Source organism: Prionailurus bengalensis, chromosome A3, assembly GCF_016509475.1.
Source record: "Prionailurus bengalensis isolate Pbe53 chromosome A3, Fcat_Pben_1.1_paternal_pri, whole genome shotgun sequence".
Classification (NCBI taxonomy): Eukaryota; Metazoa; Chordata; class Mammalia; order Carnivora; family Felidae; genus Prionailurus; species Prionailurus bengalensis.
This window is the reverse complement of record NC_057354.1, coordinates 23,661,500-23,686,052: the sequence shown is the minus strand read 5'-3', so window position 1 is coordinate 23,686,052 and position 24,553 is coordinate 23,661,500. Positions and strand designations below refer to the sequence as shown.

The following is a 24,553-nucleotide window of genomic DNA, read 5'->3' as shown; positions in this document are numbered from 1 at the left end:
GCATCAAGATGAGGAGTGGGGGGCACTCGGGGGTGGGAACACAGATGGGACCCAGGCCACACTCACAAACTTATTGTGGTCAAAGACATTGACGACCACTAATGGAGGCTCCTCCTGCAGATGCTCCCTCCTCCCATCTACAATCAGCTGATCAAACACCAAGAGCTCATCCCACAGGGGACTCAGCGTCTGCTCCAGGACCTTGGGGGCCATGCAGAGAGGGAGTCAAAGGCAGGCATCAAAGGAATCTCCAACATACATCCCACATGAGCACTCTTGCCCTGAAGTGATACTTTAAGCAGCTGTTTATCACAAAACGAAGGAGAGTGTGGTGAAGATGAAACAGCCCGCCAGAGTGGGGTTGGAGCCTGGTCCCCCTAACTGTAAACTGTCACCCTTGGGGCTAATCCTACAGTCAACCCCTCAAAACAATTCCTCATCCAGAAGGCCCTCTAGTTCTACGCCACCCTCTAAACCAGGGCGGCTCAATCCAGTATCCTGTCCTGAAAATCCAGAGCAGGAAAAGAGACTTAGGGCCTGAGGAAAAGCTCAGCCCTCACCCCACTCTGTCTCCCAGAGCCCCCCGCTTCCCACAACATCCCAGTGTAGCCCTCACCCGTGTGGTCTGGCACTGGGTAGAGATGAGGACTCGAGCAAATGGGTCCGAAAGCCCACTGTCATCTGCTGCCAACACCCCTCGGGCCTGGTACAAGTGGGCCCGGAGCTGGAAGTAGCTGAAGTCTGCGGTGGGGGCAAGAAAGAGATGTTTGTTCAGGGGACCACCGGAGTCCCTGACCCCAGACCCCTCCAAGACCCCAGCTGAGCATCTAGCCCCACACGTGAGGCAAGTGTCGAGCTGTACTCACCATCCCGGCACAGGTGGTGGGGCAGCCCCGCAGAGGGCTCGGGCAGCAGGTCCTGGGGGAGCTCTGAGGTGCAGGCCTTGGCTTGTTTGCCCAGCCCTAGCCACAGGAAGAGCTCCAGCTTGGCACAGACTTCGCCTGGAGCTGCCCCAGGTGCCTATTGCAGGGAGGTGGCATGTTAGGGCCCACCTCTTACCACCCCCCTAGACCTGTCCCTGCACCCCCAGGGTGTGCCCATACTCTCTGTATCACTAGACCACTTCCCAGTGCCGAAGCCAAAGAGTACTCCCTGTATCCTATCCGTACACCCCACTCCATGCCGTCTATCCAGTACCCATTACCCTGAACACTCCCATAACCTAGTCCTCTGGCCCCAACACCGTCACTTCCTATACCAAACCCCATTCCCCCAAAATGCACTCTAAGCTCTTCACTGCCACACCCCACGCTTACCCCCTCTGTCCTCTGAGCCCCAACCCATTTAGATGCCCTGTTCCCTACCCCAACAGTCACTGCTTCTTAGCACTAGGGACCTTTGCTGGCATCTATTCCAGGGACACCTTGATTAGAAGCATTTTGCCCCCAAACCAGCTGTACTTATAAGGAACAGACTCATCACTCTCCCATTCTGGTCACCTGACGGTCTATCAGAGCCTGGTCAGCAAAAGGGCCAGTGCAGCCCCAGAGCTGACAAAACTTGGTGTTTTTCTCACATCAAAGTGGACCTAGGTAAAGGTACAATCTCCTTTTGGCTTTTAGGATAATTGAAAAGAGTTCACGTATACTTTTAAAAAGAATAATAATCTTTAAGTAAATATTAAATGTAAAAAATTTAAAAATTAAAATAAGACATTTCATAACTTAAAATTTTTTAATTGAAAAAAAAGTTTTAAATAAGAAACTTTTAAGTTTTTTTAAATACAACAAAGAGTTTGGGGACACCCTGATGGGAACCACAGCCTTCCACCTCATGCCCCTGCCCCCACCCTAGGAGCCTCACCCCACTCCAGTCTCCAGCAACCCACACCCCTCACCGAGAGCAGCAGACTCTGGATCTTCCCGCAGTCCCGGCCTCGCTCCTCCTCGACCACAGAGAACAGCACATCCTGGGCAGGGATCCGGGCCCAGGCCACTCGGCGCCGCCCACTGAGCATCCAGACTAGCACATCTGGGAGGGGTGGCTGGGGCTGCGGGCAGAGAATTGGGTCATGGATGGAGCTGAGACCACCTGTGCTGCAGCTTCCACTGGTCCGATGGACAAAGCATCCATCTTAGCCCTGACACATACCCTTAAACCCCAGATCCATAGAGCCACCTGCCTCCTAGACATATCTCTCTTGGATGCCCCACAGGCAACCTCAAAGTCCAACCTGACTTCTTTTTTTTTTCCTGTTTTTTTTTTTAATTGTGGTAAAATACACATTGCATAAAACTTACCTCTGCAAACATTTTTAAGTGTACAGTTCAGTAGTACATTGCTGTGCATCAACCAGTGTTGTGCAACCATCACCACCAGGGTGTGCAGGGTAGGGAAATAGGTGGCCAGGTGTTACCTCCTGGGCCAGGAAGCGCAGTTTGGCCAAGAGCTTCTTGGACAAGGCCACCTTCTCTTGCATGTTGCCCTGTCTCAGACCCCGTAGAAGCCGCAGTCCTTGCTTTGCCAACAGGTTCTGGAAGGGCAGGAAGAAACATGAGTGAAGGGCCCCAGCTAGGTGCCCCTGATCCCCCTTCCCCAGACCGTACCAGGCTGTGCACGAGCAGTTTCCTTCGGCATCGATCCAGGGCATTGGGCCGGGTCATTGTCCTGCGCTCAGCACCATGGCAAAACTGTCTGCAGTGAGCAGGAGCGGGCATGGCAGGTGGGAGTCAGAGGAGGGAACGCTGACCCCTAGAGGACCACCTCCCTCAGAGCAGGCCTCCCACCACCTCCCAGACTCCCTCACAGCTCCTGTCAGTCATGTTCTCAAAGACGTCCCTTTCCTAAGCCAAGGATGGCGTCTGTACATGGACCACTCCCAACTGCATAGAGGCCAGCCTCACTTTGGAGCCCCAGAAGGCACTACTATGTAACTATCTACTGCCCTGGCTACTCAAAGCTGGCCCAGGACCAACAGCAGTGGTATCACCTAGTTAGAAATGCAGAATCTCCGCCCTGCCCCAAACCTGCTGCTAGAATCTGCATGCTCGTTCTGAGGGATTCCAATGAACACTAAAGGCTCAGATGGGCTTTATAGTCCCAACATTAACTAATGGTAGCTCAAACATTACATGCCCAAACCAAGTGCATAATTTCCAATTACCGCCCCCACACACACCTCTCCCCTGCCAAAATCTGTTTTACTTTAAAACTTCAGAGACATCCTTCACTACTCTTTCTTTCCTTCCTATTCCACATCAATCCACCGGCATATTGTTCAGGCTCCATCTTCAAAATATGTTCAGCATCTGACCACTTTTCTCCTTTTCCAGGACCATCCTAGTCCAAGCCTAGAACTATTGCAGCAGCTTCCTAGCTGGTCTTACTATGCTCCTCTCCTACTCTCCCCATGAATATTCTCAATATGGCATCCAGAGAGATATTTTCAATGCTTTTCCAGACCATTTCACTCCTCTCTAGAGGTTTCTCATCTCAAACAACAGCATTTTTAAGAAAGCCCTACATAATCAGGCTCCCATTATCTCCCCTATCCTCATCAAACATTCCTCTCCCCTCATGCACAATCCAACCATCACATCACACTGGCCTTTCTGCTCCTCCGTGAATACACCCAGCCCATCACCACCTCGAGGCCTTTGTATTAGCTGCTCCCTCTGCTAGAATGTTCGGTCCCTAGATCTTCGCATGGCTCACTTCCCTTCTTCATTCAGGTCTCTACTCAAATGTTACCTCCTCTCAGATCTTCCCTGGTCATCCCTTCTAAACAGCCCCCGCCACTTTCTCCATTCTCATATTCTGCTTTATCTGTGTCTCAAAATAAAAAGTAATAGAAAGTCCCTAAGGCAGGGACTTCATTTTGATTACCACTTGTACCCCCAGGCCCTGGCACCTAATCGATGCTGAAAAAATATTTTCTGGGTAAATTAAAATGATTTTTGAGACATAATATTTTGGGCCCTTTATGACCTATGGTTATTTCTTAAGTTTTTATTATGGAAATTTTCAAAAAGATAGAAAATAAATGACTCCAAGGATTTTTCATCCAATACTGCTTCCAGAGGTTACACTTTTGGCTTAGTAATTGCTCTTTGCTCCAAGGCTTCTATGGGTAGAAATAACCAACATAAAATAAAACTGAATCAAATCTTCTTGATAAGATTTAGGTCCACAAGATGAGATTTAGGGAAATTGGATCTGGTAGAATAATAGCCAAAAAGAAAACCACACTGGCCAAAACTATACATAGCAAAATATGACACAGACAAATCTTCCATTGAAATTTCCCTGCCAAAGGATAATTTCAGTCATAAAATCATTTCAGTAAAGTGAAAAGAAAAACAGTTTAATGGCACTATATAGAAAGTCAAACAAGGAATTAAACTGGATTAAGGGTGGTAGCTCTTGTGGAACAAATGTAGAGAACGTAGACAGAGAAAAGAGCTTTAGAATAAAGCGCTGGAACATAATCACATGAACCTTTAGAATATGTAGAGGTCAAGAAGAGACAAGGAGCAAGTGGAAGAGAAAGAACAGCAAGGGAAGCGGAAGGAAAACCAGGGGCATAGAAGTCAACAGCAGAGTCTTTCAAGAAGGAGTGTGGGGTCAAGTGCATCTGCTCACACTGAGAGGCTGAAATATGGGGACAGAAAAGTGACCACCTACAAGCAGTCCCTTGCCTGAGTCCTCCTCTCATCCGACCTCCACATGCTGGAGCTCTCCAGATCCTCGGTTTCTCTCTCTCTCTCTTTTTTTTAATATATATATTTTTAACGTTTATTTATTTTTGAGAGACAGAGAGGGAAACAGAAAACGAGCAGGGGAGGGGCAGAGAGAGAAGGAGACACAGAATCCGAAACAGGCTCCAGGCTCTGAGCTGTCAGCACAGAGCCTAACACAGGGCTGGAACCCATGAACCATGAAATCATGACCTGAGCCAAAGTTGGATGCTTAACCGACTGAGCCACTCAGGCTTCCCTCAGTTTCTCTTTTCTCTGCTTCCTAGACAGTCATATCCAGCTCCATCTATGTATTTACAGCTCCCAGTTTTTCATTTCCAGCCTAGAAGTCTCCCCAGACCTCAACTCATACAGCTAACAGCCTAACAGACACATCTGCTTATAAGTCTAATAGAAATCTCAAAGTTAACATACCCCAAAATGAGCTTCTGATATTCCCTTCGCTGCCATCAGACCTCCTCCTTCTCTTGCTTTCCATAGCTCAGTAAATAGCACCATCTACACAGTTGTGCAAGCCAAGATCTTGAGGGTCATTCATGACTCCTTCTTGTACATTTTTCCTCATCCCCTATACCTTCTATTCACAAGTCCTGAGTTGTCACGTTCAAAGTACAAATTGCTCTTGAATCCATTCATGTCATTCTATGTCCACTGCAACCACCCTAAATTAGATTCATCAATATTGGTCACCTGGATTATTACAATGTCCTATTTAGTAATCTCTTTGCTTCCTCTCTTATATCATCCCTTCCCCACTGACCTTTTTAAAGGATAAGTCAGAGCACATCCCTTCCCTTCTCCTTTCAAAACCTTCAGTGGCTCTTCAAGTAAATCAGAGAAGAAGCCACGGACAGTCATTACAATGGTAATTGAGGTTTCCACATGCCTCTCCCCACCATTATCTTCCTTTCCCCACACACACTGCAGCCTCATCTACTCTCCTCACTGTGCTAGAGTCACACTGGTTCCCTTCCTCCTCCTCAAACACACCAGGCATATTTCACCACAGTGCCTTTGCACATGCTATCCCTTCTGTCTGGAACACCCTTACAGATACAGCTTGCTCCTTCAACTTCTTCATATCAACTTCATAGTGGCCCCTCTTTGCCACCCTTTCTAAAATTGCAACACCTCTCTCTAATATTTCCTAGCTTTATTTTCTCCCTAACACTATCCTTATCATAATTCTTATATTTCTTCCTTATTATGTTTATTACTTATTTCTATCCAACCTCCACACTATCCCCCACCAGAATATAAGTTTCAGGAATTTTTGTGGGCAAGAATGCTTTTTTTTTTTTTTAATTTTTTTTTCAACGTTTATTTATTTTTGGGACAGAGAGAGACAGAGCATGAACGGGTGAGGGGCAGAGAGAGAGGGAGACACAGAATCAGAAACAGGCTCCAGGCTCTGAGCCATCAGCCCAGAACCTGACGCGGGGCTCGAACTCCCGGACCGCGAGATCGTGACCTGGCTGAAGTCGGACGCTTAACCGACTGCGCCACCCAGGCGCCCCAAGAATGCTTTTTCACTGGGCACCTGGGGGCTCAGTCAATTAAGCGTCTGGCTCTTGGTTTCAGATCAGGTCATGATCTCACAGTTTGTTATTTGAGCCCTGCATTGGGCTCTGTGCTGACAGCGTGGAGCCTGCTTGGGATTCTCTCTCCCCCACTTTCTCTGCCCCTCCTTTGCTTGCTCTGTCTCTGTCAAAATAAATAAATAAACTTAAAAAAAAAAAAAAAAAGAATGCTTTTTCACTGTTATTTCTGCACCTAAAACAGTGTCTGGCATAGTAAGTGCCATAAATATTATTGAATAAATGGATTAATAACTCTTTTGAGAAGAGGATCAGAAAAACACTTATGGGGTGCCTGGGTGACTCGGTTAAGCGTCCAACTCTTGGTTTCGGCTCAGGTCATGATCTCACAGTTTGTGGGATCAAGCCCTGCGTGGGGCTCTGTGCTGACAGCATGGAGCCTACTTGGAATTCTCTCTCTCTCCCTTTCTCTCTGCCCCTCCCCAGAGCACTCGCATGATCTCTTGCTCTCTCTCTCTCTCAGAATAAATAAATAAACATGAAAGAAAGAAGGAAAGAGAAAGAAGAAAGAAAGCAAGAAAGGAAGGAAGGAAGGAAGGAAGGAAGGAAGGAAGGAAGGAAGGAAGAAAGAAAGAAAGAAAAAAGAAAAAGACCCAAGTACTTGGAGCAGGGAGCAGGTTATGGAATTCAGGGCAGTGAAGGTCAAAGATGGAAGTCATTAGAACAAGTTTACATGGTTACAGTAATGACCTGGTAACTAGGGACCAGTTGATGCTGCAGGAGAGAAAGTGGACAATTGCAGAGCTAGTTCCTCCGTAGATGAGAGATGAAATCAAGATCACAGCCATGACTGTGGAAGCAGGGACCCTTCCTCCACTATAGCAAAAGGGAAGGTGAGCAGATGGGTGCAGAAGCTGGCAAGGTGGTAGACTTGCTGGAGGAAGGTGAAGCTTCTATGTTCTCCATGAAGTAGGAGGGGAGATTAGCTGGAAGGGAGTTTACTGGAGGGGAGTGGCCTAACCCCCAATAGTTTCTATGACGCTCCCTTGATGGGGATCGTCATCTCCTTATTCTCCTGTGAAGAGTGGAGCAAACGCAGCCTCCAGCCACCCTGGCTCCAAACAGCCACCACGAGTTTCCCTCACCCTGGAGTTTGACACGAAGCCCCGCAGCAGTGAGGCTGAGGCTCCCAGCTCACCTGCTCCCTGCCACCAACTCTTCCAGCGCCTGCTTGAGCCGTGTGCAGGCAACAGGCCCCGGCCTGCGCTGCAGAGTCTCAACCTCCTGCAGCCCCTGGTCCTGCGCGACAGGGCCAGAGGGTCAGAGTCAAAGGGTTGCAGACTCCCTCTTTTAGACCACATCCCCACTCCAGAGCCTCTCCCACTCACTGCTGCACTTCCATGCCCAGGGCTTCTTCAGCTCCATCCAGGTCATGGTTCCAACTTTTTCTCTACCAGCTCCACGGCAGTGGGGCTGGGCCCCCAGTAGCTCTACCCATGGCCTTCACCTGGCCCCTTTCTGGGTGTATCAATTCTGAAGCCCTGTCTTCCCACAATTTCTGGTCTCCTCTGTTCCACTGGAGCTCTTTGGCTCTTTAGCCCTGCACCTAGGGCATGCTGGCTCCCAGGTGCTCTACCTATTAGCCTCGCTCCAGAGCTCCTTTCAAAGGCCACAGTCTTCCCGACATCCCAGCCTCTCCCTGTGGGCACCCGCCACGCTCTCACCAGCCTCTCGGCCACTTTCCGCACACAGTTAGTGCTCTGCAGGCGCCACGTGTGATCTTCCCAGCGGCTCCACACGTGCACACATGGCTTTCGGTGACGCAGGGGCAAGCAGAAATACGGCCTGTACCAGAGGGGTGGGGGGTGGGGGGTAGAAGAGCAGAGGCTGCGAGGGGCAGTCCTGGGCCACTGAGGATCTCCCAACACCCTCCTTCCAGACACCAGGAGTACTCACCCATTGCCATCCATGGGCTCAGGCCGCTGAGCAGGGGTCCCTAGCTCCTCCTCCAACACTAGCCCGGCTCCCATTTCCGTCTCCAGCAAAGGCTGTGCCTCCTCAGCCTTGCCCTCCGCTCCCTCCCCAGCCCTGGCCCTTGGGCCCAATTGCTCCTCCAGGCGGCCTGCACGACCTGCCCAGAGCAGCAAGGGTCAGGGGGAACCCAGCTTAGGGTCTGACCCCTCCTTCAAACTAACTCTGCCTCAATAAAAGCCAGAGCCCACCCCTTACTGAAGGTCAATTTCCCTTCCAGGGGCCTAAGTCTGGAACAAGAATCCCCACCCTTAAACCCATGACCCTCAGGGGTTCAGCTAGGCCACACACCGATAGAGATCTCAAAGCTGATGGGCTGGGAGGCCAAGGCAGGGTCAATCATGGTGGCCTCAAAAAGCACACCGAAGAGCAGGAAATCTTGCAAGGGCGCCAGGGCATTCTGAGGAAGGAGGGTCAGACGGCAGTCAGCCCACCCCCACCCAGGTTGCAATCCAAACTTTGCTTGGCCACAATGCTGATAGAAAGACTGCAACCAAGACCTAGAAATACCACTACAAGTATCCTACCTCTCAGTGCTCAGCCCCCCCCCCCCCCGACATATGTATATACACAAGAGCACATGTATACACACACTGCATTCTTTATCCAGGCCCAGAAATTCAGACTCCACCCCTGTGTTTAACGCCAGAGAGCCAGTTACTCCAGAGCTGAGAGTGACCCCCTCCCTTTGCTAAAACCCCAGCTCCCACCTCTGGCAGAGGCAGCAAGTCCTCCACCTCCACCTCCATGGCACCAGGAATCTCAGGACCATCACCACTGGGACTGGCATCCAGGTGCTGTGGGATCCCGGTTGGGGTCTGGCCCCCCCTGGCTTTCTTCTTCTTTCTCATGAGCCTGGGCAATCTGGGCCCCTGTGGGGCCTGGGGAGGCTCAGGTTCAGCTCTCCCTTCCGATACTTCCATGGACACAGCAACCAGCAGGCGGCCGCGGAACCAAATGCCTTGGCCAAGTCCTTCATTGAGACTTTGAAGACCATCCCGGAGTCCCCCACTGGGGGGAGAGCCATAGAGAGGCACCCATGCCGGGCCGAAAGTGGGGTTAAACCCCGCTGTGGGGGACAAGAACAGCGTTTTGGAGGGAAGCACGGGGCAGATGGGTACTAGGTCAGTCTATGCAGCATACTCTTATCTCCTGCAAGTCCAAGGGGGCAGGGAGTCGGATTGGGCTTTGGCAGCTCTGAGAGGGAAGTCTGAGAACAGCTGCGGACCGACAGCTACGGACCAAAACCCGAGAGCACATCTAATCTACCCCAGCTCCCAAAGGCCCTTGGGACAAACAACCCGTAGCTCTACTGCAGAAGCCCGAGTTCTGGGGGTGGAATCACGATTGGGGCGGAGCTATAGGTGATCCCGTGAGGGGCGGGGTGAACGCAAGATGTGAGTGGGTTTATTTTCTCTGCGTGCAAATCTTCAGGGAGAGCACAGCTGGCGCGGCTACTGGATATGCGGCTGTCCGTAGAATTTTGTCAACAGAGGCAAACCGAGAGTGGGGTTTGTAGTCTGGGGACGACAGGTGAGGCCCCGAAGGGCGGGGACGGCTTGGTCGGTGGGGGTGGAGGGGCGGAGCGGGATAGCAGGGCTGGAGTTTGCGGCCAGGGGAGGGACCCAGGACGGGCAGGACCAGGCGGAGGCAGCAAGCGCTGGCCGCAGGCGCTCACCCGCGCGGCCCGGGTGTGAGATCTGCCTCAGGTCTAGCACGTGCGTGGCGACGGCCATATCGACCAAGGGTGCGTCGTCCCGCAGCTGCAGACGGAGGCCGCGCGTCAGCGGCGGGAAGAGCTCCACGAAGCTCAGCTGCTCGTTCCACTCGGGCGCCGCCGCCTCGCCGCGCACAGACGTCTCGCCCTGGGGGCCGCGGCGGAGTGGGGTCAGCACGGCACCGGGGCCCGCGCCTCGGCCGAGTGGGGACGGGAGAGACTTACCTGCTGCCCCAGGAAAGACACGCGCACGTAGGGGTCCATGAGGACGCGCTGGTCCTGCAGGGCGCGGGCCAGACTGCCTAGCAGCCCCGGACGCAGCGCGGGCAGCCCCTCGGCCCGGTACACGCGCACGCGCAGCCGCGCCCACGGCCTCGCGGCCGGCACCCCGCGTGGCAGGAGCAGGTTCCTAAGGGAGTGGGGCGCTGAGGCCGCGGAACGCCGCGGTGTCGGGCTTCACCACCCCCGCTACGGCGTCCCGGAGGCCACGCCCGGTCTTATTCTTACCCCCACCCTCACCCCAGCTCACTTCTCGATGTCCGAACTGTGACCTGGCCCCGGGGCTGGTAGCGGAGGAGGCAGATCCCCGCGCGCCCGCACGGACAAAGTGACTTTGACGAAGCCTTTGGTCCCAGCGCGGGTGTCCCGAGGGTCGTGCAGCGGAGCCCATTTCTGGTAGAAGTGGCCATCTGGGGGCGGAGGGGCGGAGGGGCAGGCCACGGGTCAGAGGAGACCGGCGGGCTGCACTGACCCGCATTCGTGTCGGACTCAGTAGGGAGGAGAGGCAGTACATGGAAGTCCACCTTCCCAAGAGGCTTCTCTCTCCGAAGTTAGTATCTAGGGATCAGTGCCCGGAGGGTCAGTTCCCCTTGGTGCAGATGAGTCTAAAGCAGGAGAGGGTTCGCTACCTGGCTGGTCGAAGATAATGCCCAGGTCCATCCTGAAGGTGCCTATCTGGGAGGCCATAAAGGGGAGGGCCTGCGAATGGAAAGCCTGGGGGAAAATGGTGTTAGTTTTGGAGCTTCGGTATCCTCCGTTCTCTGGCGGAAACCCCTCATCCCTACCCGCCTTACCGTGATCTCCAGCAGCAAGTCTTGGAGGTGAAGCCGGGTCTCATGAAATTCGAACAAGAAGTACTAGGTTGAAGTGGGGAAACAAGAGAGGCGAAAGAACATTGGTAATATGCGAAGGGTTCACGCCAGCTGGCCCCTGCCTCTTGCAAAAAGAACGCTCTCCTTCCCCTGCTGGCGCCTCTTTGTACCCTCTCCTTCATAAAGCCCCTCTTGACCGCAGGCACTTGCTCAATTCCACCTAGGCCACGTCCCCTCTGCGGACTGGGTACATGCTGGGTCTTTCCCATTCTCTTGTCAAGCCCCATTCTTCCTTGGTCGCACACACCTCGTTGTAGAAGGGGCAATTAGTCCCGCGTTGCGTGGCGGTCACTCGGCGCTGCTCCCCGACACGCACTGCCACATAGGGGTTAATGTTGACTCCAACCAGCTTCTGGGCCTCCAGCACTGTAACCCCTACCTGAAGGGTGCAGAAGGAGGAGAAAAGGAAGCCATCCCTGCCAAGTAAGGAGGAGGGCAGGGGAACCACGTGTGTGGAGAGTGGGTGGTATTCACCAACGGCTAGGGTCTAGAGGAAGAGTGGTACCTGGAAGTCCTGAGCTCTGGACATCTGGAAAGGATCCCCTCGAGCCAGGCCCCGGGTGCGACTGCCAGAAGTACAAGGTCAGCTCTCACTTCACTTCCTCTCCCCTATCACCTACGTACTTTTGCTCAGTGCTAGGGATAAGATCTCCTCTCTTCTGGATTCTGAATCCTTCCAGTCTGTCTTGCATCCATCTCAACCCTACACCCAGAATGTGACTCATTCCTGGAGCCCTGAAACCATTCATTCATTCAACAAAGATTTGTTGGGCACCTACTATGTACCAACAAACACTATTCTAGGTCCTGGGACACTACAGTGAACAAAAGAGACAAAATTCCCTACCCTCCTCAAGCTTTCGTCCCCTACATGGGCTCCAGAAGCTCTATGTGTGCCAGTGTAACTGTGTGTGCGAATGTGGCAGTGTCTATGCCTTAACTCCAGGACATCCACTCCTCACCCATACCCTGGGGCTGTTTGTGAGTGTGGATGAGCATGGGCCTACACGAATAAGCGCCTAAGGTTGACACACTGGTGGGTATGGGAGCAGGTGTGGGTACAAGTTACCTCCTGAGGTGGCTGAACACAACTCCAGAAAGCTCCACATCAGGCTCATCCTCCAGATCCAGCTCCAGCTCCAGCTCACCATCTTCATTGTCCTGCTGAGCTAGGCCTCGAACTAGCCTGTGGCCCAATGCCACTGCCTGCCGCTCCAGCCGGGCCTCCCCAGGCCTGATAGGAAAGGCCTTCAAGGGACATGTCTGGAACCTGTCCCTCCTCTCTGGGCACCCTTGATTTCCCTGACCCTAGGACTGACCTCTGACCCTTAGGCTGACCCCACTATTTCCAGGACTGACCCCTAATCTGGGATCCCTAATTCCGGAATTGACCCCTGATTCTAGGACTGACTTCTCACCCTGGAATTGATCCAATACTGATCCCAGACGGTGGGACTGACCCCATATCACTGACTCCTAAATCCCAACCAAGACTGACTTGGTAACCCCAGACCATCCCCACATACTTACTCCAGCTCCTGGAAGCCCACGTTGGGGATGATCAGCTCTGAGCTAGAAGGAGGATAAATGAAAGGAGTGAGGGGCCAGGCTTGACTACAGAGCTGCAACCCAGGCAGCACAGGGCCAAGGGTCACCACATCCAGCAGATCCAGAGAGGAATTAGGTACCACTTCTGCCTTCCCAAGGCCTACCTAGGCTGGGACAATCAGGCCTTGCTTAGATTGCAGGGGGCAAGAGGTGGGGTACCTGTCCCGGATGGATGCTCCAAAGTCCTCCTCTGCCCAGGCTCCAGCTGCACCCTCTGGGGGCTGATACTTCAGGTCAAGTTCCACCTGGATCTGAAAACAGACACACAATGTGCCCTAGAGCCCCCTGAACTGTCTCGGGCTAAGAGAAGTCCAAGGACAATGCCTTTTATTCCACCTATAAACAGAGACCCTCCTAGCCTGCATCCGTGGTGACTTTGTGGTTCCTCTCTGGTCATTAATAATCTTGACTAACTACAACCTATGAAAAACTTAGCATGAGCATGTTACCTCTTGAAGAGGCCAAACATGACTCTAAAATTCTCTCGTTGCTCTTGGAAATTCATTACTGTGGCCCTCATAGCTCTGCATGGTCTGACTCCTGCCAACCTTTCCAGTCCTATCTAATATGGGGTCTGCTCCTGCCCTGCACCCCAGTTATGCTCTCTCAGAGCACTGGGATTTTGCATATGCTAGTTCTTCTGCCTGAAACCTTCTCCCCTCCCACTTAGTTAACTCCTGTCATCCTTCCATTCCAAGTTCAACCAGTACTTCCTCAGGGAATTTTTGCTGACCCCCATATAGGTTACATCCCTTGGTTATACCCTTTCCCAGGGTCCTACCAGCTCTTTTGTAACACACATCTGTGACGATTTTGCATTTATTAGTGTGAATATTTGTTTAATATTTGCCTCTCTCTTTAGATACAGAACTCTAAGAGGGCAAATCCTTATCTGGTTTTGCTCACCACTCAATCCTTATTGCCCAGCACAACACACACGGCACAGCTTATAATCAGAGCTCAACAAACAACAGACTGATTGAAAAGTTCAACATTTCCTATGACTCCATATAAGGTAAATGAGGAAACAGTTTGGTGAAGCTAAATAACTTGTTCAGGTTATCAGTAGGGAAATGGTGGATCTGAGATTTGAACCCAGGTCCATTCCTACCAGGTTAGATGACCCTCCATGAAACACCAGGAAAATTGAGTCAGGTTCATCTCTGCCTCCCACAAGAACTGAGTCTGTACCGGGTAGGGAGCAGCACAGAATGGCTCTTGGCCCATGTGAGACTAAGGCAGGGGCTACAATGAAAGAAGCCCTGTCTGGGAGGCCTTGTTACCACTCCTGTCTGGATCTGGGTTTTCCTCTCTGAAAAATGGAACTCTCTTATCTAGAAGGACACTCAGGCTTGAGGGTGGCAGGCTGAGGACTGGTGAGACTCACCGGGGATACCCGCAGATTCTCATCCACTAGGGCCTCCCGTAGCACCAAATGCCCAGTACGCTGTAGCTGCTGCAGGGAGATCACCAGGGTCCCCAGAGACCTGGGGATGTGGCATGGGGGTAAAAGAATGACCTAGGGGAATATCCCCTCTTACCATGTCCAGCCCCACCTGCATCCTTGGCTTCCCCAGGCCTACTCACCTGGGGCTGAACACACGGCTGCAGTTAACCACCTGCACAGACAGACATTCCGCAGCCAGCGGAGCCCCGTAGTGTGGCCAGTGGAACAGCTGGAGATAAGAGGAATCTTGTGACACACAATGCTGGATTTACCCTGACCCCCAATCCAGAGCCTATCCTAGATTAGGATCCAGGAGATAGGATCCAACCCTCCAAAGTTGGAGCTAACTTGATGACCAATGTCCCAAACCTGGAACAACACCTCCCCCCAACACAGGATTGACTGCAAACTAGGACTGATCTGAGGGTAACTACCAATCAAGAACTAATCCCCCCAGTCTTGTCTTCTCAAGCCTGAGAGACTAACCCCACTTCCTGAGAACACAGCCCCCCAAAACCAGGAATATGCCCCCCAACTCATCTGAGGAGGGACTTACATGAGCACAGATCAATGTCTCCCTATCCAGGACCCAACCCCACTCACCTCACCAATATCTGCTTCTTGACCACAGTGAATTTTCCTTGTTTTCTGGGTGAAGCCTGCTCAGAATCAAAACTAGTCAGTTATCAGCCCCTTCCCACAAATCACACATATACACACCCAGCACAGGGTCCAGTCCCCCTGGGCTGGGCTTACCCATGGAGAAAGGTAGTAGATGGAGGGGAAAGAGGCAGAGAAATGGGCTAGAGGAGAGAAGAGACAGGCTGGAGAGATGCCTAGGCACTGGATTGGGGGGCCTAAGGAGGAGGAATGGGAGCCCCCCAGTTGCAAAAATCCTTAGAGCACCCCTACAAGCCTCACCCCGAAAGCTGAGCCTCACTTGTCGGTCATGGCTGCCTGGCAGCCCCGTCAGTCGCCGCACACGCACGATCAGAGCCATTGTCCTAGGGCCACTGGCTCTCCCTGTGCCCGTCTGCCCTCCTGCCAACCTGCCTGTTCACCTGAATCGCCTCTGACTCACTGGACTCACCCAGCAAGTTCAGCAATCCCTGCCCTTTAGTCAAACACACAGGCAGGCTTGGGGGGGTCATGGGTGAAGAGAGAGCTGAAGGACTGAGAGAAGGAGGTAAGGTCGCTGTGGTCTGCTCTGTCCTCCCTGCCTCTTCCAACTTCAGCCTCCACCCTGCATCCACCCTTGTGAAGTGGGAGCTGGGATAGGGTGGGGATGGAGCCAAGGGGAAAGACAGGACCCTAGTTTGTCCCCCCTAGCCAATGAGGCCTCAAGGGCACGGGTCTCACGGTGCTCCTTTTTCATCTCTCTGTCCTCAATGCCAAGCTCAGGGTCTGGTGCATGGTAGACCCTCAAAAAACTTTTTAAATAAATGGGCGGATTGATAAATGAATCCCCGAGCCCCCAGCATTAGTACTACAGGCATTCAACACATTTGAAATAATGAGTGGTTGAATGTGTGTCCCTAGCTTGCACATAGCAGGTATTCAAAACACTTCCTAACCAGAAAACATAGGTCCTTAACTTGGGGTCTTACATACATAGGCTGCAGGGAGTCTGCAAACTCTTGAACTTGCCTATAAAATATTGAGTAATTGTGCATGCTGCACATTAAGCTCCTCCCATATCCTTAAACAGATGCGCAGTATTTTTACTGAATGAAGGAATGAATGTATTTGGTAGTTTGAACCCATGTGTGATTGTAACTATGTGTTGAGTGTGTATCCTGGCCATCTATTTAGTTATTCTATTTAATAACACCTCCTATGTGTAGGACTTGTGCTATGCTACCCTGTGGGGGAAGGGGTGCAGCCACAGCAGTGAATTGGACATGTTGTCTGTCTTCCAGTAGCTTCATGGACTCCAACATCAAACAAGGCCTAGAAAGACTGTAATTCCCATCAGAGAAGGAAAGGGTCAGGACTCAGGAGCTCAAGAAGAGGGAAGCCAGGGGCGCCTGGGTGGCTCAGTCATTTGAGCGGCCGACTTCAGCTCAGGTCATGATCTCGCGGTCCGTGAGTTCGAGCCCCGCGTCGGGCTCTGGGCTGACAGCTCGGAGCCTGGAGCCTGTTTCAGATTCTGTGTCTCCCTCTCTCTGACCCTCCCCCGTTCATGCTCTGTCTCTCTCTGTCTCAAAAATAAATAAACATTAAAAAAAAAAAAAGAAGAGGGAAGCCAGAGGTGCTTAAAATGGGCTTTGAGGGGGCACCTGTCTGGGTCAGTCAGTACAGCATACGACTCTTGATCCAGGGTGATGAGTTCAAGCCCCATACTGCGCATGGAGCCTACTTTAAAAAAGAAATAATAAAATAAATAAAATGGACTTTAAGGACAGGAGTTGAGCAGAGAAGGACATCCAGGCAGTGGGAAGGAATGCAGGTGTGTTTTGGGACCTGTGATTTGTCATTTTGACCTGTGTACGAGGAATGTATTAAGTGGCAGCAGACATAAAATTTAGACCATCAGAGGAGCTAGGTCTTGCTGTGTGGCCTTAAGCCAGACATGATGCCTCCTTGTGCTTCAGCTTCTTCAACTCAATAGTGGGGTTGGAAAGCCCTGTTCTGTGTCCCAGGTGTTAGCTGCTCAATTGAGTTTTGAGGTCTATAAAACACCAGACAAACAGGCATAGATTGTTCTGTTTCTAAGCAAGGTCCAGGTTAGACCTCAAGATTCCAGATGTTGGAGGAGGGCTTCCCCTCCTCCGCTGATGTATGGGGGCACTGAGATCCAAAGGAGTCCAAAAGGGGGACCAGAATTCTTAGTTCACAGTGCCCTGGCTTTTCCTCCCTTTACCCCTGAACTCTGTGACATCTAATCAAGCAAGGTATTGAAGCCACACCTTCTGGAAACTAATGCAGGCACCTGCCCTTCTGGGCAGGAACACAACCTGGCAAGTTCTTGCTCCCCCTCCACCCCCCCCTAAGAACTGACACTTCACTTCCTAACATTCCAAAGAAGATGGGATATGGCAGAAAGAGTACTAGGCTCTAGGGCAGGATTTTGGAATTCTAATCTCTATCATGCACTGTGTGGTCTCTGGAAAGTCCTTTCCCCTTTCTGGACCTATTTGCCTAGCTATGTAATGTGCATATGCACTGCATTACTTTCCTTCCTTCCTTCCTTCCTTCCTTCCTTCCTTCCTTCCTTCCCTCCCTCCTTCCTTCCCTCCCTCCTTTCTCTTTCTTTATTTCTGCATTGCTTTTCTTTTTTTTTTTTAATTTTTTAACGTTTATTTATTTTTGAGACAGAGAGACAGACAGAGCATGACGGGGGGGGGGGGGGGCAGAGAGAGAGGGAGACACAGAATCAGAAGCAGGCTCCAGGCTCTGAGCCATCAGCCCAGAGCCCCGCAGGACCCCGAGATCGCGAGATCATGACCTGTAGGGCTCGAACTCACGGACCGCGAGATCGTGACCTGAGCTGAAGTCAGAGGCTTAACCGACTGAGCCACCCAGGCGCCCCTCTGTATTGCTTTTCAAAGTGTGGTCCTTTAAAAAAATTTTTTTTTTTCAACATTTATTTTTGGGACAGAGAGAACGGGGAAGGGGCAGAGAGAGAGGGAGACAGAATCGGAAACAGGCTCCAGGCTCTGAGCCATCAGCCCAGAGCCCGACGCGGGGCTCGAACTCACAGACCGCGAGATCGTGACCTGGCTGAAGTCGGACGCTTAACCGACTGCGCCACCCAGGCGCCCCATCAAAGTGTGGTCCTTAATGAGGATCACACATGTGGTTGTTAAAAATGCACGTTCCTGCACCCACTCAAGAAATGCTAAAGTAGATTCTTAAATTGTACCTGGAAACCTGAATTTCTATTCTGTTGCAGGAGTTCTGGGAACTCTGGTCTCCTGTCTGTGACTTTCTGTGATTCCTCATTGCATTTTCAGTATCTCAGATGGTTGGTTTGAGTGTGGGTATGGTGTTTGGTGCATACTGAATGAAGTCTTAGCCCACAGACCTTTGGTGAATATGGGTCTGGGAGAGGGAACCACGGATCCTAAGGTCAGAGTTTCCTAGCCTGATGACAAGAATGAAAAGAGGGGCCTGAAGGGTTTGCAGAGCAAAAGAAACTGAGTATTTTCTTAGATGTGCCCTGGGTGACATTCATTCATTAGGCCTATCTAGGTACTGGGTATACACTAGTAAACAAAACAAAAATACCTGCTTTCATAAATTTTTATGTTCTAGTGGGTGTGATAGGCAATGAAGAAATATATAAGTAAAATATATAGCATGTTGGTGATATGAGCTGAGGAGAAAAAGCAGGAAGGGGGATAGAAATTCTTTCACGCCAAGTGCAGAAGATAGGAAGTTCTGGGAAGTGATGTGATGTCATCACTTGCTTTAACATGGGAAAGAATGAGACTGCCAGGCTCCCAGGGACGTCACGACTAGCTCTGTGACGCATCGTCAGGGAGTTCCGTAGAGATCACGGGCTCCTTTATGACGTCAGCAGCCGGGCCCAGATAACAGAGGAGGTTAGATCCCGCTGGGGGGCCCGCCGGCTGCACGCAGGGTCCGTGAGGTCTCCGCGGCGCACATTGGCTGAAGGAGGGCCGAGAGCCTTGGCAGCTGCGGCGGCGACTTTGGTGTCCGTGACAGGGTGCCCCGGGGTCAGGATGCGGCGGAGCCCCCGCCCGGGCTCGGCGGCGTCCCCGCATAAGCGCACGCCCAACTTCTACAGCGACAACAGCAACAGCTCAGTGAGCGTCACCTCGGGGGACAGCAGCGGGCACCGGTCAGCTGGGCCGGGGCCCGGGGAGCCCGAGGGCAGAAGAGCCCGGGGCTCGAGCTGCGGTGAGCCCGTCTTGAGCGCAGGAGTGCCTGGAGGACCCACATGCGCTGGAAGCCCTCGGCAGAAGCCTGCGCCTCGGAGCCACAAAGGGCCGACCGCCTGTGGCGCGGCAACCGTGAGGGGCGGGGCCTCGGGTGCGGGCGGGGTCGAACCCGGGAGAGCTGAGGGAGGGGGCAGGGCATAAGGGGCGGGGCTTGGAACGGAATGGGGATAAATATCTGGGCACCTCCTAAGGGGCGGGGCCTGTGGGGTGAAGCGGGGAGACACCAAATAAAATTCCCTAAGGGGCGGGATCTAGGTGTGATGGACGGTCCTGGGAAGGGGCGGGGAAAGTTTTGATTGGACAACACTGAGAAAGCGCGGCCTTGGTGTTAACATAAGTGGCTACCAGAGAAATGGGGCAGCACCAACACTTGTCTGGGGGCGGGGCCTCCGTTTGGCCAGGGGACCGATGTCTTGACCGAGCATCCCAGAGGGGCGGGCTCAGAGTGCTGAGCACACCTGGGGTGTGCATGCAGTGGGACCAATGCCGGTTGGGGGGGTGCTGCCCCGCTTCTGGGCTGGGGAACCTGCGGCCTGGTCCCGCGGAAAGAGTGGACCTGCCTTGCGCAAGGCCCCAATGGCGCCCTTGGGCTCCCGCAGAACCGGCTGGCTCTCCCGTAGTCTCTGAGGAGCAGTTCGACCTTCTCCCGACCCTGGATCTGAGGCAGGAGATGCCTCCACCGCGCGTGTCCAAGAGCTTCTTGAGTACGGGCCAGATCAGCCCGGAAACCCTCTGACCTTCCAGCTCCCCTCTCTGAACTCCGGTTCTCATTTCTGAGACCCTGTTCGTTTTGAGTCCTTGGCCCATGTCAGTCTCCAGCCCCTTCCCTGAGCCCGATCCACCTTCTCTGAGCCTGAACTCATTCTCCGTGCCCCCATCTAATGCTCCTAGCCCACTCCCCTCTTCCTGAGCCTCTTCTGAACCTCGAACCCCACACTTACCGAGCCCTTCTTCACCTCTTCCCCCTCTGAGGCCCCTCTCCTCTCCCCAGGCCTGCTGCTTCGGGTGCTGAGCGTGTTGTTGTCCCTGGTAGGAGACGTGCTGGTCATTGTGTACAGGTCAGAGGGAGGGAATGGGGAGCTCCAGGGACTGCTTTTTGGAGGGGATAGGGAGCAGAGCCGGGCCAGCAAAAGCTTGACCCTGACTCAGATCTGGCTGTTGAGTCTGACTCAGATCTGGCTGAGTCCTGTCGGCGGGAGCTGGGTCTAGTACCTTGGTGTGGGGGCTGTGGGGTTCACGAGGGTCTGGGTCCTCAGCTTCCCTCCGGTTCTTCAGGGAGGTCTGTTCCATCCGCTTCCTGCTCACGGCCCTGTCACTGCTGAGCCTCTTTCTGGCAGGTGAGAGGGTGGCGAATCCCCTGGGGCCCCCGCCCTGGATCTTTTGGAGCCAAACCCAGCACATTTTCTCCTGTATCCCTCAGCACCCTGAGCACCTTCAACTGCTCACGGTCCCCTTCAGAGCCCCCTCAAGGCTTTTCTCTCCTCACTGTCCCTTTATGCCAAGGAAACCCTCTCCCTTGGCTCCCCCTGAGACTACCCCTCTTTCCCCAGCACTCTGGTGGGGGCTGCTGTATCTGGTCCCTCCTTTGGAGAATGTGAGTCAGGGCGTCTGTATCCTAGGGTGGGTGCGTGGCAGGGTGCGTGAACCTGGAGGTTTTGTGGGTCCCCTGGCCTGGTGGGAGGGGGACAAGTGCTGGAGGGTCTAATCCTAAGGAAAGGCTGGATATAGACAGATCCCTGAGGGATTGTGCCCAGAGGCGGCTGGTGGTCTCTGAGAGGTCCTGGCAGGTCGGGGGGTGGGGACAGTCCTCAAAAAGAAGGCACTTTGAGTCCGGCTGCTCCCAGGCTGAAGTGGGAGAAGGGAGTGGGTGGGACTGAGCTGTGCTGTCTTTTGTGCCTCCCTCCCTCCATAGGAACCTAAGGAGATGCTGACTCTAAGGTGAAAGGGGCACCTGGGGTGGGGAATTAGGGGGCTCAAAGGTGCTTCTGTGCGGGGCCTTACGGGAAGCGCCCAGGGGGACCCGGAGCCAACCCCACCCGTGCCGACCTCCCGCCTGCAGCGAGTACCACGAGCGCGTGCGCTCCCAGGGGCAGCAGCTGCAGCAGCTCCAGGCCCAGCTGGATAAACTACACAAGGAGGTGTCCAGCGTTCGCGCAGCCAACAGCGAGGTGAGCCCCGCAGCCCGCGGCTGTCCAGAGCACCGCCCCGTGTCTCGGCCCGCCGCTCAGCCCACCTCGGAAGCCCCCTGCGGAGCGCCGCTCCCTGGGTCGCGAGCCGTAAACCCCGCCCCGGAGTCCCTACTTCGGAGTTTCTCCCAGGACCCACAAAGTCTATAGCAGAGAACCTAGCCCCAGAACTTTGCCTCCCTGTAAACCTGCCCGCTAGCTCCGTCCCTCCAGGCCCTGCCCTCCCTCTTTTCAGAGAGTGGCCAAGCTCGTATTCCAGAGGTTGAATGAAGACTTTGTGAGGAAACCTGACTATGCGCTGAGCTCTGTGGGTAAGACCCAGAGACACTGCGAGACTGAGACCCAGAGACACGGGAAGAGACGGAGAACTTGACACAGACCTACGCACATGACCGGTCCGAAGAGACCGACCTTAGAGACTCTGCCCCAGCTGTCGGTCAGGCCTGGGAGCCTGAATGATTGCTTCTCCCTGCTCCAGGGGCCTCCATCGACCTAGAGAAGACATCACACGACTATGAGGATGCGAACACTGCCTACTTCTGGAATCGCTTCAGCTTCTGGAACTACGCTCGGCCGCCAACAGTTATCCTGGAGGTGGGCCTGGAACTTGGATCCCGGAACGGGCAAGGGACGGGTTGCTGGGGAAAAGACTCAACAGCTCGCTGGAGGTGGGACGCGGCTGAGCTGAGAGCGTGGTGATGGGCGGGGCCCTGCCTGAGGGAGGATGGGCCCGGCTGGAGGCGGGGCCTGGCGGTGCGAGGGACTGGGACCCCGGACAGGATCTGGCTGCGTATAGACCCGGGTGGAGGACTGGGCGGGGCCGATGGAGGGGTTGAGCTGAGGGCGGGGCCTATCAGAACCAATGCCCAGGCTGGGAAGGGTCGCAGTCGCTCGGTCCGTGGGTTCTGAAGATCTACCTGCTCGCCTGCAGCCAGATGTGTTCCCTGGGAATTGCTGGGCTTTTGAGGGCGACCAGGGTCAGGTGGTAATCCGGCTACCGGGTCGCGTGCAACTGAGCGACATCACCCTGCAGCACCCACCGCCCAGTGTGGCACACACCGGGGGAGCCAACAGCGCCCCCCGCGACTTCGCAGTCTATGTGAGTGAGGCTAGGGCTAGGGGAGGTGGGGCGGATTTTGCCTAGTAAGCACCAGTCATGAAAATTGGTGTCACTGAGTCTTCGCTTGCTCATCTACATAATGGAGATACTACCACTCGCCTCTCAGGCCTACAGGTTATAAATAATTATAACCATATCCAAACTTTAGTTATGGCTTTATTGAGCCTTTATTCTGTACTGAGTACTTTACATGGATCATCTTGCACCCACTCAACAACCTATGAAGTGCCCTCATCTCCCCCATCACTGATGAGAAAAGTAATGATCAGAAAGGCAATCTTATTTGCCAAGATCACACAGCTAACAATTGGCCAGACTAAACTTTGCAACCTGGTTTCTTGGAGCCCACATTCCACACTACACTATCCTAAAACCAAAAAATAAAGGAGAGAGTGCAGCTATTGCACACCATAGTAGGTCCTCAATAAAGTTGCTTTCTCCCTCTTCCACCTGTGCCTCACTGTGTCCCCCCCCCCCCCCCCCCCCCGCTCACTCTTCACCTACCAGGGCCTCCAGGTTGATGATGAGACTGAAGTTTTCTTGGGGAAATTCACCTTCGATGTGGAGAAATCAGAGATTCAGACTTTCCACCTACAGGTGTGTGTCTCTGGGGGTGAGGGTGCTAAAGGAATAAGACAATGAGGGAAGATTGGGGAGGAAGGCAGCCCTTGGGACAGCAGGCCTTGGCATGATCCATTTGTCTCCCCAGAATGACCCCCCAACTGCCTTTCCCAAGGTGAAGATCCAGATTCTAAGCAACTGGGGCCACCCCCGTTTCACATGCTTGTATCGAGTCCGAGCCCATGGCATGCGAACTTCAGAGGGAGCAGGGGACAGTGCCACGGGGGAACCCCATTAAACATGCTGATTGTCGGAGTAGAGTGCAGGTCTGTGCTGAAAGAAGCTGGAATCATACTGAGGTGTTTCTTGGGGGAAATCTGGTTGCCTTTGGCCTATTAGTTGGGGGAGTCTACTTTCCAATGCGCCCTCTTATTGGAGAAGTTCAGATCAATACAGTAGCAGCAGCTCATGTTTATGGAGTGCTTACCACATGCAAGAGATGGTGCTCTGGATATTTTACACATCGTCTAACTAATCCTCACAACCGTGGAAGGGGAAACCACTCAGGTCAGGGAATGCTCAAGAACATACAGTTAGTGAGGAACAGTGGCACAGGATTCAAATCTACCTTCCCCCAGAGGCCACCCTCTTTAACTCAGAGCTGCCAGTCAGCCTGAAGCCATGTTTGTACAGCTCAATTCCTACCCCCAACCTCTGGGAAAGTCCCCTCAACTCCTGCCAAGTGCAGGTGGAGAGGTTAACTACTTTTTTTAGGTTAACACTCAAAAACTAAGGAGACCTGAGAACCTCTAGGAAGCATCTGAGAGTAGATGCAGGCCTGGTACCCCTACTCAGTTTGTCTTTACTGCTAGGCACAGGCAGTCTAGTGTTCAATCTGTCCCTGCCCTCAGGGAGCCCGGTAGGGGAGAGTGCTCCAGGAAACAGGACAATTCATTTATTGATTCAAGAATTCTTTATACTAGGAGTCCAATCAGAATTGGAAGAATAAAAAATGGGAGGAGACAGTCTTCAAAAGATTAATGAGTTATGCCTGGCTAGATTAAAAAAGGGGGACCACGGGGCGCCTGGGTGGCGCAGTCGGTTAAGCCTCCGACTTCAGCCAGGTCACAATCTCGCGGTCCGTGAGTTCGAGCCCCGCGTCGGGCCCTGGGCTGATGGCTCAGAGCCTGGAGCCTGTTTCCGATTCTGTGTCTCCCTCTCTCTCTGCCCCTCCCCCGTTCATGCTCTGTCTCTCTCTGTCCCAAAAATAAATAAACGTTGAAAAAAAAAATTTAAAAAAAGGGGGACCAGCATGAGCAAAGGAACATGCAACACCTTGGTTGTTAGGATCCTTCCCAGTGTGTTCATGTTTTGGAAGAATATACACACAGACTATGAACACTGGTTACACCTCTAGGTGTAATGCATGTGGAATGCATGCAAGTGGAATGCATGAGTATGTGTGAGGGTGAAGCACATATCCATTTATTTAACGTTTATTTTTTGAGACAGAGAGAGACAGAGCATGAA

General features: G+C 53.0%; 2 protein-coding genes across 4 annotated transcripts in view; one reads left to right on the top strand and one right to left on the bottom strand.

The window, feature by feature from the left end:
* LOC122467045 (fer-1-like protein 4) overlaps positions 1 to 15,249 on the bottom strand; it is a 33,926-nt gene extending 18,677 nt beyond the window's left edge. The window contains exons 1-24 of the mRNA XM_043553303.1: positions 15,190 to 15,249; positions 14,390 to 14,478; positions 14,190 to 14,289; positions 12,962 to 13,053; positions 12,725 to 12,766; positions 12,264 to 12,428; positions 11,700 to 11,760; positions 11,442 to 11,573; positions 11,117 to 11,179; positions 10,952 to 11,021; positions 10,573 to 10,732; positions 10,269 to 10,452; positions 9,828 to 10,191; positions 9,037 to 9,395; positions 8,618 to 8,726; positions 8,252 to 8,426; positions 8,020 to 8,140; positions 7,494 to 7,594; positions 2,607 to 2,694; positions 2,417 to 2,533; positions 1,898 to 2,050; positions 867 to 1,020; positions 617 to 741; positions 67 to 201 (exon numbers count right to left, since the gene is read on the bottom strand). Coding sequence (XP_043409238.1) covers positions 67 to 201; positions 617 to 741; positions 867 to 1,020; positions 1,898 to 2,050; positions 2,417 to 2,533; positions 2,607 to 2,694; positions 7,494 to 7,594; positions 8,020 to 8,140; positions 8,252 to 8,426; positions 8,618 to 8,726; positions 9,037 to 9,395; positions 9,828 to 10,191; positions 10,269 to 10,452; positions 10,573 to 10,732; positions 10,952 to 11,021; positions 11,117 to 11,179; positions 11,442 to 11,573; positions 11,700 to 11,760; positions 12,264 to 12,428; positions 12,725 to 12,766; positions 12,962 to 13,053; positions 14,190 to 14,289; positions 14,390 to 14,478; positions 15,190 to 15,249 — 3,219 coding nt within the window. The remainder of the gene's footprint in view (positions 1 to 66; positions 202 to 616; positions 742 to 866; positions 1,021 to 1,897; positions 2,051 to 2,416; positions 2,534 to 2,606; positions 2,695 to 7,493; positions 7,595 to 8,019; positions 8,141 to 8,251; positions 8,427 to 8,617; positions 8,727 to 9,036; positions 9,396 to 9,827; positions 10,192 to 10,268; positions 10,453 to 10,572; positions 10,733 to 10,951; positions 11,022 to 11,116; positions 11,180 to 11,441; positions 11,574 to 11,699; positions 11,761 to 12,263; positions 12,429 to 12,724; positions 12,767 to 12,961; positions 13,054 to 14,189; positions 14,290 to 14,389; positions 14,479 to 15,189) is intronic.
* A 2,838-nt stretch (positions 15,250 to 18,087) lies between these two features.
* On the top strand, positions 18,088 to 23,338 carry SPAG4 (sperm associated antigen 4). Of its 3 annotated transcripts, none has more exons than XM_043602535.1 (12): positions 18,088 to 19,247; positions 19,756 to 19,860; positions 20,148 to 20,214; positions 20,432 to 20,493; positions 20,707 to 20,750; positions 21,069 to 21,094; positions 21,216 to 21,324; positions 21,578 to 21,653; positions 21,821 to 21,936; positions 22,274 to 22,441; positions 22,970 to 23,059; positions 23,172 to 23,338. In XM_043602535.1, exons 1-12 carry the CDS (start codon positions 18,938 to 18,940, stop codon positions 23,319 to 23,321), a joined length of 1,323 nt encoding a protein of 440 aa, XP_043458470.1. In that variant the 5' UTR covers positions 18,088 to 18,937; the 3' UTR covers positions 23,322 to 23,338. The 3 variants fall into 3 exon arrangements, with proteins under 3 accessions (XP_043458470.1, XP_043458471.1, XP_043458469.1); XM_043602536.1 differs by having other exon boundaries at positions 19,156 to 19,228; XM_043602534.1 differs by lacking the exon at positions 18,088 to 19,247 and having other exon boundaries at positions 19,328 to 19,860; positions 20,432 to 20,750.
* The last annotated feature ends 1,215 nt before the right edge of the window (positions 23,339 to 24,553 follow it).